The 16,146-nt window shown below is 37.3% G+C and overlaps 1 protein-coding gene and 2 pseudogenes across 1 annotated transcript; 2 read left to right on the forward strand and 1 right to left on the reverse strand.

The window, feature by feature from the left end:
* Window positions 1-1,127: 1,127 nt before the first annotated feature.
* On the reverse strand, window positions 1,128-1,739 carry LOC138155399 (H/ACA ribonucleoprotein complex subunit 3 pseudogene; annotated as a pseudogene).
* A 2,697-nt stretch (window positions 1,740-4,436) lies between these two features.
* LOC138154970 (large ribosomal subunit protein eL28 pseudogene) lies at window positions 4,437-4,853 on the forward strand (annotated as a pseudogene).
* A 5,531-nt stretch (window positions 4,854-10,384) lies between these two features.
* On the forward strand, window positions 10,385-12,340 carry LOC138155400 (olfactory receptor 8G50-like). The gene has a single exon (XM_069080632.1). It carries the CDS (start codon window positions 11,333-11,335, stop codon window positions 12,338-12,340), a length of 1,008 nt encoding a protein of 335 aa, XP_068936733.1. The 5' UTR covers window positions 10,385-11,332.
* Window positions 12,341-16,146: the final 3,806 nt, after the last annotated feature.

Consider the following 16,146-nt stretch of genomic DNA (forward strand, 5'->3'; position numbering starts at 1 on the left):
TTAATTTTCTTGCATTGTTCTCATTTCTCTTCCCAATTTTTCCTCCACTTCTCTTATCTGCTTCTTAAGGTCCTCTATGGCCTGTAACCAGCTCATATTTTCCTTTGAAGCTTTTGGTGCAGGAGTTCTGACTTCACTGTCTTCCTCCTCTTCCATGATTTGCTCCTTTTTGTCCCCAAAATAGGAGTCTAATGTTGGGTTCTTCTGTTTGCTTTGTTCCCTTTGCCTGGTCATGTTGCCACTCAATTACTTGACTTTGGGGCTTTTTGCCAAAGTAGGACTCTGCTACCAGACAGGGAACTTTATACCAAACACTGGGGTTTTCTCAGCTGCCAGAGGTATTAGTTTCATGCCCTCTCTGAAGCACACACTCTGGCAAGCTGGACACACATGCCAGGACCTCCACCCTAGACCACAATCCAGATCCAAGCAGGTTATAGCAAGAGCTATTACCCCTCAGACTGGTCGCTTGGTCCTCCTACAGTCTGTAGGCCAGGAGCTGAAGCTGCCATGTGCTGGTGGCTCTGCCACAGCCCTTAGCAGCTTCTTGCCTCAGGATCAAAAGCCAATGCACTCCCAACTACTGGTCCCAAAGTCCACACTGCACTGACTTCTTACTTTGTCCTTCCCATCTATGTGTTGATAATTCTGGACTGCCACAGCTGCTGGTGATCTGGAGTCCCTCTAGCCAGTGGCTGGTCAGGCCTGCCCTGGGGCTAAAACCTCGGTGTGGAGATGGGCTCAGCTCCCAGAGCACTGCACTGGCCAATTCCTGCCTGCTGGTCTGTCCTCAGTGGGAGGTTACCTTCTCTGTGTCATTTTGTGAGTTCTGTAGCTCCAAAGTTTGTTCATAGTCCCCTTTTACATGGATTGGAGGTGGTGAGAGCCAGAGATGCAGAGGTCCTGTTTCTACTCTGCCACCTTGACTCCACCCCTCCAGCTGATTTCTTTTTCTTTTTTGCTTTTTGGAAGGAGGATGGCAAGGCAGTTGGGGTTAAGTGACTTGACCAAAGTCACACAGCTAGTAAGTGTTAAGTGTCTGAGGTCAGATTTGAACTCAGGTCCTCCTAACTCCAGGGCTGGTGCTCTATTCACTGTGCCACTTAGCCACCCCTAAGCATCAGCTGTTTTCTTTTTTTTTTTTTAATAATTTCAGCTTTAATAGCCTACAACATTGATTAAAAAGGTGTGGCAACTTTAGGCTTTTTCATTTTAGGTTGATTGCTACCAAGTACAGAGAGGAACACAGGCAAATTGAGACTGGATTCTAAGAAGCAAATGTGTAAAAGGAGAATTGTAAAGTTGTGAGAATGGGTTAAGAGAGTCAAAGATTTGAACTCTTCCTGAATGAGGTCTCCTAGATGTAGGAAAAGGTTCTTGAGCCAGAGTCCTTGGTGGCTGCCATTGTTTGGTGGGTTGGTAATTCATAGGACCAATCGTGCTTGTTGGGTCATGAGAACCTTGAATCTCTTTTTGATAGTGATACGGTGTCTTGAGTACTTGTCATCTGGAGAGAATCTGGCTGGGTGAGCTGAACAGTCTGTTGTCCTGCAGGATCTGTTTTTTTTTAGGGTGTAGACCCGGTCCCCTTTCTCATTGAGGTAATACTGTAGAAACATCACGGCCAAATTCACTTCGCAATCCGGATACGCCACAGAAAGTCTCGGCTACAACTACGCTTCCACCTCCTTCTTAACCCAGGAGCCTCCAACAACAGCCAAGAAAGGCCGGGCCAGCCCCCACGACCCACGTCCATCAGCTGTTTTCTAGAGGTCTTTCTGCACAGATGGTGGGAGGATTAATGGGTATTGCGAGGACCTCTTTGCTGACACTAAGGCAGGATTCTCTTGCTTTGTCTGGATATAGTTCTGGGTGGCATCTCTGGAGAGGGGAGAGGTGATGTGGTGGAGCTTGTGGTGGTACTGGAGAAATAATCCTCCTCACAGATCCAAGGCAGAAAAGAGTGCTTGAGGTCACTCACATACCAAAGCATAGGTCAAAAGAGAAGGAAACACCTCTCCTTTGATAATAACTCCTTTGCAGAACTGAAAATTTACAGGGGCCAAGAAGTATCTCTGAGAACAGCTGCCAAAACTCCTGAAATTTGGAACAGTACATTCTCCACACTGGAAACAGAGTCCTACATTAGCAATGATCTAAAAATTCAAGCAATTGGCCTGAAAAATGAGTAAATAGTGGGAAAAAAATCTGACTACAAAATCTTAATTTGGTGACAAAGAAGATCAAAATATACAACCAGAGGAAGACAACAAAATCAAAGCTCCTACATCCAAAGCCTACAAATATATATATATAAATTGATTGCAGGCCATGGAAGAGCTCAAAAAGGCTTTGAAGATCAAGTAAGAGAAGTAGAAGGGGAAAATGGGAAGAGAAATGAGAGTGATGCAAGAAAATAACAAAAAAGTGAGTCAATAGCTTGCTAAAGGAGGCCCCCAAAATGCTGAAGAAAATAACACTTTAGTAAAAGTAAAGTAGATGAGGCAGGAGGGATAGGAAACAAAAGATATGCATATACATAAAAACAAAGATCAAGAGTAGAATACATTTGGGAATGTATATATCTATATATATGAATATATGTACATGTGTACATATATATTTATAGCTATGGAGAAACATATTTAAACTTTGCTGTAGCCTTCTGTGAGGGGCTAGATGGAGTAGATAAAAGAGAACAGCAGAGAACAAAAGAAAACTCATAAGGAAGTAAAGGAAAGATGGGCAATTTTCAACAAGAGTATTATTTATCGTACAGGCTTTGTTGAAATGCAAATCTATTGTTACATATTTTGAATCCTATGTTATGTTCTCCAAAGTACACAACAAGCTTTTTTTCTAACTTTGTATTTAAGTTTCAATATTTAAGTTTACGATATGTTTTTGTTTCTTTTCTCTATTCTGTATTAGCGTTCTAGTGTTTGAGTATAAAATAAAATTTTAAAAAAGAAAACACCTTAAAAAATAGACTAACCCAAATGACAAAAAAGGTCCAAAAAGTCAATGAGGAGAAGAATGCCTTAAAAAACAAAATTGGACAAAAAGAAAATGAGGTCTAAAAGCTAACTGAAGAAAATAATTCCTTAAAAATTGGAATGGAGCAAATGGAACCTAGTGAATAGAGAAATCAATGAGAAATTGAGAAATTATAAAACAAAAGGATGAAGAAATAGAAGACACATGAAATTTCTCTAGGGAAAAACAACTAACCTGGAAAATAGATCCTGGAGAAATAATTTAAAAATTATTGGACTACCTGAAAACCATGATCAAAAAAAGAACCTAGATGTTACCTTTAAAAAATATATATGTTTCTTTTTAGTTTACAACATTCATTTCCACAAGATTTTGATTTACAAATTTTCTCCCTGTCTTTCCTCTATCCACCACCCCAAAACAGTGATCCCACTGAATACTCCCCCAATATGCTGTCTCCTTATCCTCCCCCATTCCTCCTCCATTTTTCCAGTACAGTAAGGTGGATCTCCATACCCCAGTGCCTGTATATCTTATTTTCCAGTTACATGCAAAATAATAATAATGTTTTGAAAACATTTGATTTTAAAACTTTGAATTCCAGATTCTTTCCCTTCTTCCCTCATCACCCACCCTTACTGGGAAGATAAGCAATTCTGTATAAGTTGTACATGTGTAGTTAACACAAAATATTTGCATAGTGGATATATTATTAAAGACTGACCATATTTCCCTCCATCCTATCTCACCCCCCACTTGTGCTATTTTCTACTTTGACCCTGCCCCTTTTCAAAAGTGTGTGCTTCTAACTACCATCCCCCCCAATCTGCCCTCCCTTCTATAATTCCCCCTTCTTATCCCCTCCCCCCTGCTTTCCTGTAGGGTAAGATACCCCATTTAGTGTCCATGTTATTCCCTCCTTAAGGCAAATTCAGTGAGCATAAAGTTGACTCATGCCCTTTTGCCTTCCTGTTCTTCCCCTCCATTGTAATTTACCTTATTCTGTTTTCCCTATCACCTCTCATTATATTCGTCTCTCACCTCTCAATCATCACTTCCTATTCAATTGTTCCTGTGCCTTCTGTCTATGCCTACCTGTACATATAGATAAACACATTCACATGTGTATTCATAAGTCCATATACCCTCCTATATAGACATATATATGTATGCATACATACATATATATACACATTTATATTCCCTTCAACTCTTCTCATACTGAGAAAAATTTCATAAGTTGCAGTTATTGCTTTTCCATGTAAGCATGTAAATAGTTCAATTTTGATAAGTTCCTTATGATTTCTTTTCACAGTTTATCTTTTCATGTTTCTCTTGCTTCTTGCATTTGAAAGTCAAATTTTCTATTCAACTCCGGTTTTTTCATCAAGAATGCTTTCTTTCCGTCTCTGGGAGCCACTGCGAGAGCAGCCCCCGCAATGTTGGCCCACCTGCAGTAGATGGTCCTTCGGAACTGCTCCAGCTTCCTCATCGAGTACAACAAACAGACATACAGCACCGAGCCCAATAACCTCAAGGCCTGGAACTCATTCCCCTACAATGAGTTGATTCACTGGAAGATGGTAGGCATCAAGCAGGCAGCTGACGGCAAAGGCATTGTGGTGGTGCTGAAGCGGCGGGCAGGTCACAGGAAGCCTGCCACCTCCTACATCAGGACCACCATCAACAAGAATGCCCATGCAACACTTAACAGAGTGCGGCACATCATCTGTAAGAATAAGTACCAGAGAGACTTCCGCATGGCCGCTTTGTGCAGGGCCAGTGCCATCCTTCAGAGCCAGAAGCCAGTGGTGGTGAAGAAGAAGCAGACACACCTGCCCCCCAAGAGCACCTAAGGGGCCAGGACTGCCCTTGGCTAATAAAGTCAGACTGACCAAAAAAAATGCTTGAAAATCCTCTATTTCATTGAATAACCATGTTTTCCACTGAAACATTATACTCAGTTTTGCTGAGTAGGTGATTCCTGATTTTAATCCCAGCTCCTTTAACCTTCAGAATTTCATATTCCAAGCCCTTCAATTCCTTAATATAGAAATTTCTAGATTTTATGTTATCCTGATTGTGTTTCCACAATATTCAAATTGTTTCTTTTTGGCTGCTTATAATATTTTCTCTTGATCTAGGAACTCTGGAACCTGGCTATAATATTCCTAGGAGTTTTCTTTTGGGGATCTTTTCCAGGAGGTGATTAGTGAATTCTTTCAACCTCTATTTTGCCCTCTGGTTCTAAAGCATTGGGGTAATTTTCCTTGAGAATTCCTTGAAGGATGATTTCTAGGTTCTTTTTGATCATGGCATTCAAGTAGTCTAATAACTTTTAAATTATTTCTCCTGGATCTATTTTCCAGGTCAGTGGTTTTTCCAATGAGGTATTTCACATTGCCTTCTATTTTTTCATTGGTTTGGATCTGTTTAATAGTATCTTGATTTCTCATAAAGATGGACCCTTCCTATCAGCCTGTCAGACTGCCTTCAGCAGGAGATTTGTTTCTCTCCCTTATTTTGTGGGTTCTGTAGCTCTAAAGTTTGTTCAGAGCCATATTTCATAGGTATTTGAGGTGGTTATGGTGGGAGCTCATGGAGTTTTCCTGCTTCTATGCTGCCATCTTGGCTCTGTCCACTCCCAGACATCACCTTTTAAGAAGTTATCAAGGAAAACTGCCCTAATATTCTAGAAGCAGAGGTTAAAATAGAAATTCAAAGAATTTACTGATCACCTTCTGAAAAAGATCCCAAAGGGAAAACTTCTAGAAATATTTAGCCAAATTCCTGTGTTCTCAGGTCAAAGAGAAAATATTGTAAGCAGACAGAAAGAAACAATTCAAGTATTGTGCAAACACAATCAGGATCACAAATGATTTAGAGCTTCTACATTAAGGAATCAGAGGAATATATATATATATATATATATATATATATATGCATATACACACACATATTTATATACACATATATGTTATATATTTATATAAGTTAAGTGTTGAGAGAGTAATGTATTGGGAGGAGAAAGAGGGAGGTAGAATGGGGTAAATTATCTCATATAAAAGAAGTAATAAAAGCTTTTACAGTGGAGATGAAGAGGGGGGAGGTGAGAGGGAATAAGTAAACTTTACTCTCATCAGATTTGGTTTATGGAGGGAATAACATACACACTTAATTTATTATGAAAATCTATCTTACACTACAGGAAAGTGGGGGGAAGGGGATAACAGGGTTGAATGATAGAAGGGAGGGCAAAAAGGGGGAAGGGGGTAATCAGAAGCAATTTTCATAAGGGATAGGTTCAAGGAGAGAACAGAATATATGAGGGGGTGGCATGAGATGGAGGCAAATATAGATTTTTTCAGTATGATTATTATGGAAGTGTTTTGCATGAATACACATGTATAGCATAGGTCAAATTGTTTGCCATCTCAATGAGGGTGATTGGGAAGGTGAGGAAGGAAGAGTATGTGGAACTCAAAGTTTTAAAAATTAATGTTAAAAAATTGTTTTTACATGGAGTAGGGGGATAAGCTATACCAGCAAGGGGGTATAGAAATCTATCTCGTCCTACATGAAATAAAAGAAAGGGGTATAAGGGAAGGGTGGGAGTGATAGAAGGGAAGGAAGAATGGGGAACAGGATAATTAGAATGAACATTATCTTGGGGTGGGGAGTGGGGAGAGATAGGAAGAAAATTTGGAAGTCAGAATCTTGTGGAAGTGAATGTTGAAAATTAAAACTAAATTAATAGAAAGAAAAAATGTATACCAAGCAAAAGTAAATAATTAAATAATTGGAGCTTTTTTTATTGTGCATGGGTGGATAAAAATAATATAATTTTTAAAATGGCAACTTTACCTAATTAATCTATTTGTGTAATACCATCCAAATTAAATTACTAAGAAAATATCTTACTGAGTCAGAAAAAATATTCAGGATTCATTAGGTCAGGATCTTCAAGAAAACCAGGAGAGAGAGATGTGAAGGAACTCAATTCAGTAGTATCAGACGTTAATCCATATTAAAAGGTGGCATTGTTGAAGTGTAAAATGAATAATTTTGATTATTTTAAATTAAAATTTCCTTTATAAATAAAACTTAGGTTTTCATGAATAGAGAGAATGCAGAAAAATTTGGGGGGGCAACTCTCATAGACAATCTCCCAAATAGAATGTACTTAGATTGGAATATTCTTGTGGTGTGGGAAAGGATAAGCTGGAGGACTTAGGAACATATAAAAAGACTGGAACTTGTGAAAGATGCTATCTACATACAGAGAAATAGATGCATGTGAGTGTAAATGTATATGTGCATATTTATATATATATATCTGTATATGTAGATATGTATACATTTGCATATGTGTATATGTATGCTTGTATATTTATATATGTGCATACATGTATTGTATAAATATATATTTGAATATCTGCACTTAATTGTAACCCTCTGAGGAAGGAAGTGGGAGGGGGGAATGCAGAGCAAAGGACAAAAGGAAACATACAAGGAAGCAATAACTTTCCCTGAAATTGAAATTTATTGCTTTATGTTGAATCTTATTCTGCTCTGCTGTGAACATCACAATATTTTTTCTTTCTTACTTTGTATTTATTTTAAAATAAATATAAATATAATTTAAAAATTAAAGTGAAAGTAATAAGAAGGTAGAGGAAAATATTAGTGACTTCTTCCCAGAAAAGGAGAATCCCTTATGAAATTAGTCTCTGTGGAAGCCTCTGTCTGTGTATTACTAATGAGGTCCCAGGATTCTTATAAACAGCCATAAAAACCTTAAGATATATCAGCAGCAGCTCTACTGACAGTGATAAACATATTACTCTGAATAAAGTTGCAATTAGGAATATTCATCTACAAATCAAATCAACCCCCTAAGCATTTCAGAGTAAGTTCTGTACCCTAATCCCCATTAATACTAAAAAGTATTAGAAGCTTCTATACTTGGACCACATTAACCTTTATAGAATACTTTAAACTTCCTGGACTCTGTGGATGAAGAGGCTCTAAGATCCAATGCTAGAGGGTGAGTATTTGATCAATTCAAATTTATTCTTTCTTCTAAAGAAAGATTCATGGAAGCTCAGGCTTTACAAAAGAAAAGTCATTTTCATATTCTTTTCTATGCACCATCGACAATGACATGAGACTGAAGACTAACAACAGGTGATTTCAAAAAAAAAAGTGATTTTGGAGGTATGAGGCATTCAAGCTCAGAATGATAGAACTATAATATTTTGAGTTGGAAGGGACCTTCCTTCTAGTCCAAGACATGCCTTACAAATGCCCCAAATACAGCAGTGGTAGTCATCCTGCCTTCATTTGAAGGCCTGCTCTGAGGAGTTATATACTACTACCAAAGCAGTCTATGTCACTTTCAGTGGTGTAGAATTGTTAGAGATTTTTATCCTCACATCAAACCTAAATTTGCCTCTGTTACTTTCATGCATTGCTCTTGGTTCTATTCTTTGGAGACAAATGGAACAAGTCTAATTCCCTTTCAACATGTGTATTGTAATGCCAAGGAAAGGCAACTTCCCAAGGTTCAGAATACCAGCATAGGTGCTCTCCATTTTATTCAGTGACCAACCAAGAACAGAGAAGATCAAAACATGACATCATTCAAAATACAGCATTTACTAAGTGTGATTAAATAATCTCCAAGGACTACCCCACCCCAGGACCTTCCAATCATTCAATCAATTACAAAGTTCCTGGTCTAAATACTTCTCCACCCCTAGGCTATACCTTCATTTGTCAATCACAGAGCACAAAAAGGTCAAAAGTTCCCCACCCCTGGATCTCAATTGAATCTACCCCAGAATTACATCAAGTTTAAGCACAGCACTTAATACCCAAATGGAGGTCTTTTCTTCATCTTGACAGAGGCAAGTTCTCAGCAATCTTAGTTCCTGGGGAGACAAGGCTTAGCAAGGCAACAAGATACATTGTCAGTCCTTTTATTAATTCATCCTCTGTCTGTAGAACAGTCCTAGAACCCCTGAAAACATTAGCAAAACCCTCTCCCAAGATTTCTGTAAACATACAACAAGAAAATCCTTCTTCAGGGCTTCTGAACCAACAGAAAGGTTCCCAGACCCCTGCAACAACAGCACTGTCCTTCACCAGTGGACAGTATTCACTCTCTGTCTGCAGGACAGTCTCAGGGCTTCTTAGCCAACAGCCAGGTTCCAGGACTTCTTCAACAAAAGGACTGTCTTTCACCAGTGGACAAATCTGGCAAAACAACATCAAAACAGGCAGACAAAGTACCAGCAAAACAGCCATGTCTCCTCAGTCCTTGGCAGCTCAGGGGGCAGGTCTCAAAAGTCCAGGGCAATTCAAAGCGGCCACCAGCAATTCTCTTAGTCTCTCTCTCTCCACAAGGTGCTGCTTCCAAAAAAAAGTTCTTCTGCCTCTCTCTTGTCTCTCCAAATCTAAGTCACCAGCTCCTCCCAGTTCAGGACTCTCTTTTTACATCAACAAGTCCATCCCACAGGTGGGATTAACAAGCTCTGGGTTTTAACACAATCAATTTGAAAACCAAGCCAATACAGGGGAATCTTTAATTGCCATTACTATCACAACATGAGAGCCCTTAAAATACTTGGAAACAACTATCATGTTCTTCTGATTCTTTCCCTCTTGATAAAATTTCCAAAGTAATTCAAATTATCATCATAATAAACTCATTCTCATACTTATTCATGACCCTAATTTCCCTTTTCTCAATGTTCTCCAACTTGTCGATGTCTTCCCTAAATTATGGCAAAAAGAACTGAATAAAATGTCCCCACTGTGGTTTGAACAAAGTAGAGTACAGTAGAACTATCACAGAAGACTCTGTATATTACTAGTGAAGTCCCAGGAATCTTATAAACAGTAATAAAAGTCTCAAGATACATCAGCAGGAGCTATGTTCACATTTATGATTCTTGGAAATTAAGACTCACTTCATGTAATCCAGAAGTACATTAGGTTTGGTTGGGTTTTTGTTTTTTTTTTTTTGGCTTCCACATTATGATTCTTAATTGTATTAACTTTGCAGTCAACTAAAAATCCCAGATCTTTGTCAAACAAAATGACTATGAAACATATCCTCTATATTTTTTGTATTATTGAAACATATTTACCTGCTGTTCACAATTTTATTTTATGTCTTTATTAAATTTCATCATATTAGATTCAACCTAAGTTTTTAAACTGTCATGATATTTTTCGGATCATATTTAGGGAAAACTGAAAGCTACTCATCACTCCAAGCTTTGTATAATGTTTGGATTTGATAAGCATATCATCTATTCTCATATCACATTAAAAAAAAAAGACCAAGCAAGAATTCTTGATGCATTCTATTGGAGACTACTTTTCAAGATAGCATTTAAAAATTATAACTACTCTGTGAGTCCACCAAAATGCCATTCTGTCCAATCCACACCCCTTCATTCTTTCTGTAATAGGGTTTTAACTGAATACTTTGATAAAATTTAGGAACATTATGTATTACAGCAGTTTCCTGGTTGCCCATCATATTAACCTACTATTCCAGTAAAAAACTATCTTGAGTCCCTAAGAACTAGTCTACATGGAGAACAACCAGATTTCCTTCTCAGTTCATAGCTTTCCAAATGTTTGCCCTCAGCAATAACTGCACTTCTCAGAGACCTTGTCATGACCATTGTCATGAAGAGGAGACAGTCAACAGAACCCAAATTAACAAGCTCTAATCATGATTTCTGGACAGTTCATGGGCTATGAAAAGAGTTTTGCAATATTTTAGATCTAGAATAGAAAGGTAATAGGCAAACTACTAAAGTGAAGAGATGAAAGAATTGTACCTCTTCCTGAATTGCATCAGTATTAGACCTTGGATGATATCACCATTGCCTTTCTCACTCCCTAGCCATTTTAACAATCATAAAAAAAACATTATAACAACTGCCATAATTGACACCAAGTGAGAATTAATTTTAGGTCATGTCTACTATGCTTACTAGCTGTGAGAACTAGAGCCTCAATATTCTCTAAGATTTTTATAAATGTAATACCTACTTCAATACTGATTGAATACACTACAGGTTGTGAGTAAAAATCTTTGAAACTATGAATAGTTATAATAATAAGAAAATTATTATTGTATGTTGGATAGAAGGTCAGGAATGGATTTTTTCAACATTCTGGTATACATGAATTATGTAACTGTGAAATCTGATGGTAAGTAGTTGTTTGTAGGAAAACAGAATTAGATGGCAAGATTAGAAATCTTTACAGAATTTTATTCTTCTGTCTGAGCCCATTTTTGAGACTGGCAATAATGAGGACATTCTCTCTGCTGTTGTTTTTTCATGTTTACAGTTTCTTGTCTCTTCCTATTCTACAATCAAAAAGAATGGAGAAAGGAAATTATTCGCTAGTTACTGAGTTCATCCTCATAGGGCTAACAGATCAACCAGAGCTCCAGCTCCCCCTCTTCTTCCTCTTCCTAGGGATTTATATGGTTACCGTGGTGGGGAACCTGGGTATGATCATATTGATTAGACTAAGTTCCCATCTTCACACCCCCATGTACTATTTCCTCTGCAGTTTGTCCTTCATTGATCTCGGCCAGTCAACTGTCATCACTCCCAAAATGCTGATGAACTTTTTATCAAAGGAAAACACCATCTCCTACTCTGACTGTATGATACAATTCTATTTTTTTGCCTTTTTTGCAATATCTGAATGTCAAATGTTGGCTGTGATGGCATGTGACCGCTATGTTGCTATATGCCATCCCCTTCATTATAGTCTTCTTATGTCCTATCAAGTGTGTTCATGGTTGGTGAGTGTAGTGTATGCATTGGGCCTGTTGGGGGCCACAGCTCACACAGGCTGCTTGCTTAGAGTGTTCTTCTGTAAGGAAAATGCCATTAATGATTACTTTTGTGACCTCCTTCCACTCCTGAGGCTCTCTTGTTCTAACACATATGTCAATGAAGTGGTGGCTCTGGCCTTCAGCACATTTAATATCCTTTTCCCAACACTGACCATTATTTGCTCTTATGTTTTGATCATTGCTAGCATTTTAAAAATTCAATCCACTGAAGGCAGGTCAAAAGCCTTTAGCACCTGCAGCTCCCATATTGCAGCAGTCGGTGTCTTTTTTGGCTCTTCTGCATTCATGTACCTACAGCCATCTTCAGTCAGTTCCATGGATCAGGGAAAAGTGTCCTCTGTCTTTTACACTATTGTTGTGCCCATGTTAAACCCCCTTATCTATAGTCTGAGAAATAAGGATGTCAAAATTGCCTTGAAGAAAGTGATAAAAAGAAAATTCTTTTGAAAGGAACAATATCAGAATAATTGGTTTAGTGGAAGTTGGGATTCTGAGGGAAGAGCGGGAGAGAGAGACAGACGGGCAGACAGACACAGAGACAGAGATTTGGACAAAGCAGATACTGTCCTACACATATAGCTAATTTAATTAATTTGAATACCAACTCAGAGATTCTTTGGAGACATATCTTAAACCAGAGTAGGCTGAATTTCTCTTCCCACATTTTTACTGCTTTTACAATTCTGGCTTGCATTTCAGATGAGTAGAATAATTGTGAAACCCATCCATGCATTGATCTACTCATTATATAGAAAGAGATGGTTCTTCTAGTTATAGATAACCTTTGGTGGGGCAATGATTGCTTCTACTAGAAGTTAAATTTCCAAGGTTTCACAACACAAATGATACAGAGGATATTAGGGCTAGAAAAGGATTTAAAGAATCGCAGTTCCCACCCATTAATTTTTCAGTTGAAGAAATTGTATCCCAAAAAGGACAAATCACTTGCTTAATGACACAGTCCAAGTAAATAATAAAACAAAGTCTTACACTTAAATCTCTTGACTCTTGGTCTCTTAGCTTCTCCAAAACATCATTTTGTCATCAAAATAAAGGAATTAAAAGGTGGGAAAAAATTACAACCTTAAATGTGAGAGGATGTATGCAAAAAAAAATACTAAGGACCTATGCTCTAACCCCATAACAATGCATAAAGAAGTTCCTTATTCATATAATCAGCTTTTAAAATAACCTCATGAAAGTAGAGAGAAATATTTTGGGGAGATATTGTTCTAGCCACACAATGTCTATCTTCCTTATGCTGGGAAAACTGAGATTATCTCAGACTCAAAACCAATAGCAGCTATAGAAGCATGGGCTGTGAGAAAGGCTATCATTTCACTAGCCATTTTTAAGCTGATTCTATAACAGATATGGAAAATTTGTTTTTTTTTCAGATTTTTTTTCAATGCATCCATTGGTTCTCTTGATTTTTTTCCTCTCTTATCTTTTCATTTCTTTAGTAAAGAGTAGTTGTTATATGAGAGAATTCTTTGAGAAAGGAATAGGAAGGAATACTTAGAGACATTTTGGTCATGTAAAATTTATGAAAAATATCATTAATATATGTGTATATATATTTATTTAAAAATAAGCATGTATGCAGAATGATATATGTAAAGTTGTAGCTGAGAGTATTTGGCTGTGGCACAGCAAGGTGGGATGGCATATATATTGAGGAATTAAGGATATGGAATGGCATTTGGGATGGAAGATGACATACTTGGTAAAGGAACATTATGTCCCAGAAATCTTGGGGCATGTTGCTTAGACCTGGAGGGCAAGTGGCCTATGGATCTGCTGTTGCAGCCTCAGGTCTTGCAGTTTCCTTACCTTTCATTAGCCAACATAGGAGTAGTGATTACTAACTTTCTACTGGGGAGAACAGGTAACAGACTATGAATTATAATCTCTCTTTTCCTCTTCCTTCTCTCAGGCCAAGTAAGAGAGAAGCTGATTTAAAAGCTTGTTCTCTTTTGTAAATGCTCTAATTGATGTTAGAATATCTGTATTTCTTTTGCTGTCTAGATAAATCTAATTCATTTAACTGTTCTTGGCCTATGTGTTATCATTATTATCCATTAGTAGAAAAGAAACCCAGGCTGACAGATACAATCACTCATGAGATGTGGAGAAAAGGATTTATGTATCCTATCCATTCTCAGTCAGCCATTTCATTTTGAAATAAATTTACTGGACAAATAGGAGATATATATGTATTTGGGAGCTAAGATACACATATTCTAGTCAGACACAGATACAAAGAAGCAGTCAGACAAAGGAAGAAGGGGCTTTGAGGAGCAGGACCTCTGGAAGGAAAGAATAAACTGCCTAGGAACTAAGGAAGGACTAGCCTTGATAACAGTTGGGTCACAGAAAAGATTTCCAGGCCTTGAGGTACAAAGGTATAAATTACCTTTGGCACATTATATATACTTTTATATTATATATAACACGTATATTATATATATATATTTTATATATTATTTATATTATATATATATTTATATTCATATATATTTGGCACATTATATATACTTATACTTTTCCTTCATTGCCACTATCCATTAGATTCTCTACGAATATAGATATTTATCAATTTTGGGGGGTGAGAGTTCATCCAACGTTTTAGCCAAATTATTAGGATCAAAAATCAAGAGGGCAAATTTCTCACCTGCAAAAGGGAAATTAAAGCAATTATCATGAGCTATTTTTTCCAATTGTATGATAAAAATCTGACAATCTAAGTGAAATGGATGAATATTTACAAAAATATAAATTGGTGTGATTAACAGAAAAGTAAATAGAATAATTAAATATATTTATTCATTATATATTATATATCAAATTTTATTGTATTAAATATATAATTGAGTATTTATTATATATTAAATATATAAAAATATGAATGAATAATTTAAATATTATTAATTTAAAATTTTGCTAAATAAATTTATTATAATTAAATATTTTAATATAATAATATAAACAAAAATTAAATATAATTAATTAAATAAATAAATGTTAATAAACAATTAGATAACTACATCATAGAAAAGGAAATTGAACTAGTGATTAACATACTCAAACAAATGGATTTACAAGTGAATTCTTCCAAAAATTTAAAAACATTTCATTCCAATGTTATATAAACTATTTGGGAAAACAGTCAAAGAAAGAGTCCTATCAAGTGCCTTTTATGACACAAATATGGTGCTGATACCAGGAAGAGGAAAAAGAGAGAAAGAAATCTATAGTCCAATTTCCCTAATGAATATTCATGTAAAATTAATAAAACACTAGCCAATAGATTACAGCAATAAATCACAAGGATCATACATTATGAGCAAGTAGGAATTATACCAGAAGTGATTCACTATTAAGAAAACTACCATATGGCAGAGTAGAAACAGTATTTCTGCATGGCTCTGGCTTCCACCTCCTCCAATTCATGTAAAAAATGATTCCAGACAAACTTTGGAGCTACAGAACCCACAAAATGACAGAGAGAATTTAACCTCTCACTGAAGACAACCCAGCAGGCTGGCAGGAAGGGACCAGCACAGCCCTCTGGGAGCTAAGCCCAGCCCTGATCAAGCCAGAGGTTTTAGCCTCAGGGCAGCCTGACCAGCCATCAGCTGGGGAGACTTCAGATCACCAGCAGCTGTGGCAGTTTCCAGAATTATCACCCCATATATACCAAAGATAAAGTGAGAGGTCCATGTAGACTTTGCAGGAACAGGGAGTTTGGTAGTGGGATCTGGCCTTGGCTCCCAGGGTGAGAAGCAACTGAGGCTCCACTGCAGTGCTGTTTCAGAGTTCGTTGCCTGCAGATTTTAGGAGGACCAGGTGAACAGTCTGAGGGGTAATCACTCTTGCTCTAACTTGCTTGGATCTAGATTGCTGTCTAGGGTAGAGGTCCTAGGGTACAGAGCCAGTTTGCCATAGTGTGTTGAGGCTTCAGAGAGGGTACCCAACTAATAGCTCTGGCAGCAGCAAAAAATCCAGTGATTGGGATAAAGCTCTCCTCTCTTGTAGCAGAGTTCCACTGTGCCAAAAGGCTCAAAACTCAAGTAATTGAGTGGCAACATGAGCAAGCAAAGGAAGCAAAGCAAACAGAGCAATCCTACATTAGAATCCTATTTTGGGGACAAAAAGGATCAAAGCATGGAACAGGAGGAAGACAGGAAAGTCAGAACTCTTGCACCAAAAGCTTCCAAGAAAAATATGATCTGGTTACAGGCCATAGAGGA

Source organism: Petaurus breviceps, unplaced genomic scaffold (genome assembly GCF_028583685.1).
Source record: "Petaurus breviceps papuanus isolate PSGF00001 unplaced genomic scaffold, PetGlider_PUasm1.0 91133, whole genome shotgun sequence".
Lineage (NCBI taxonomy): Eukaryota > Metazoa > Chordata > Mammalia > Diprotodontia > Petauridae > Petaurus > Petaurus breviceps.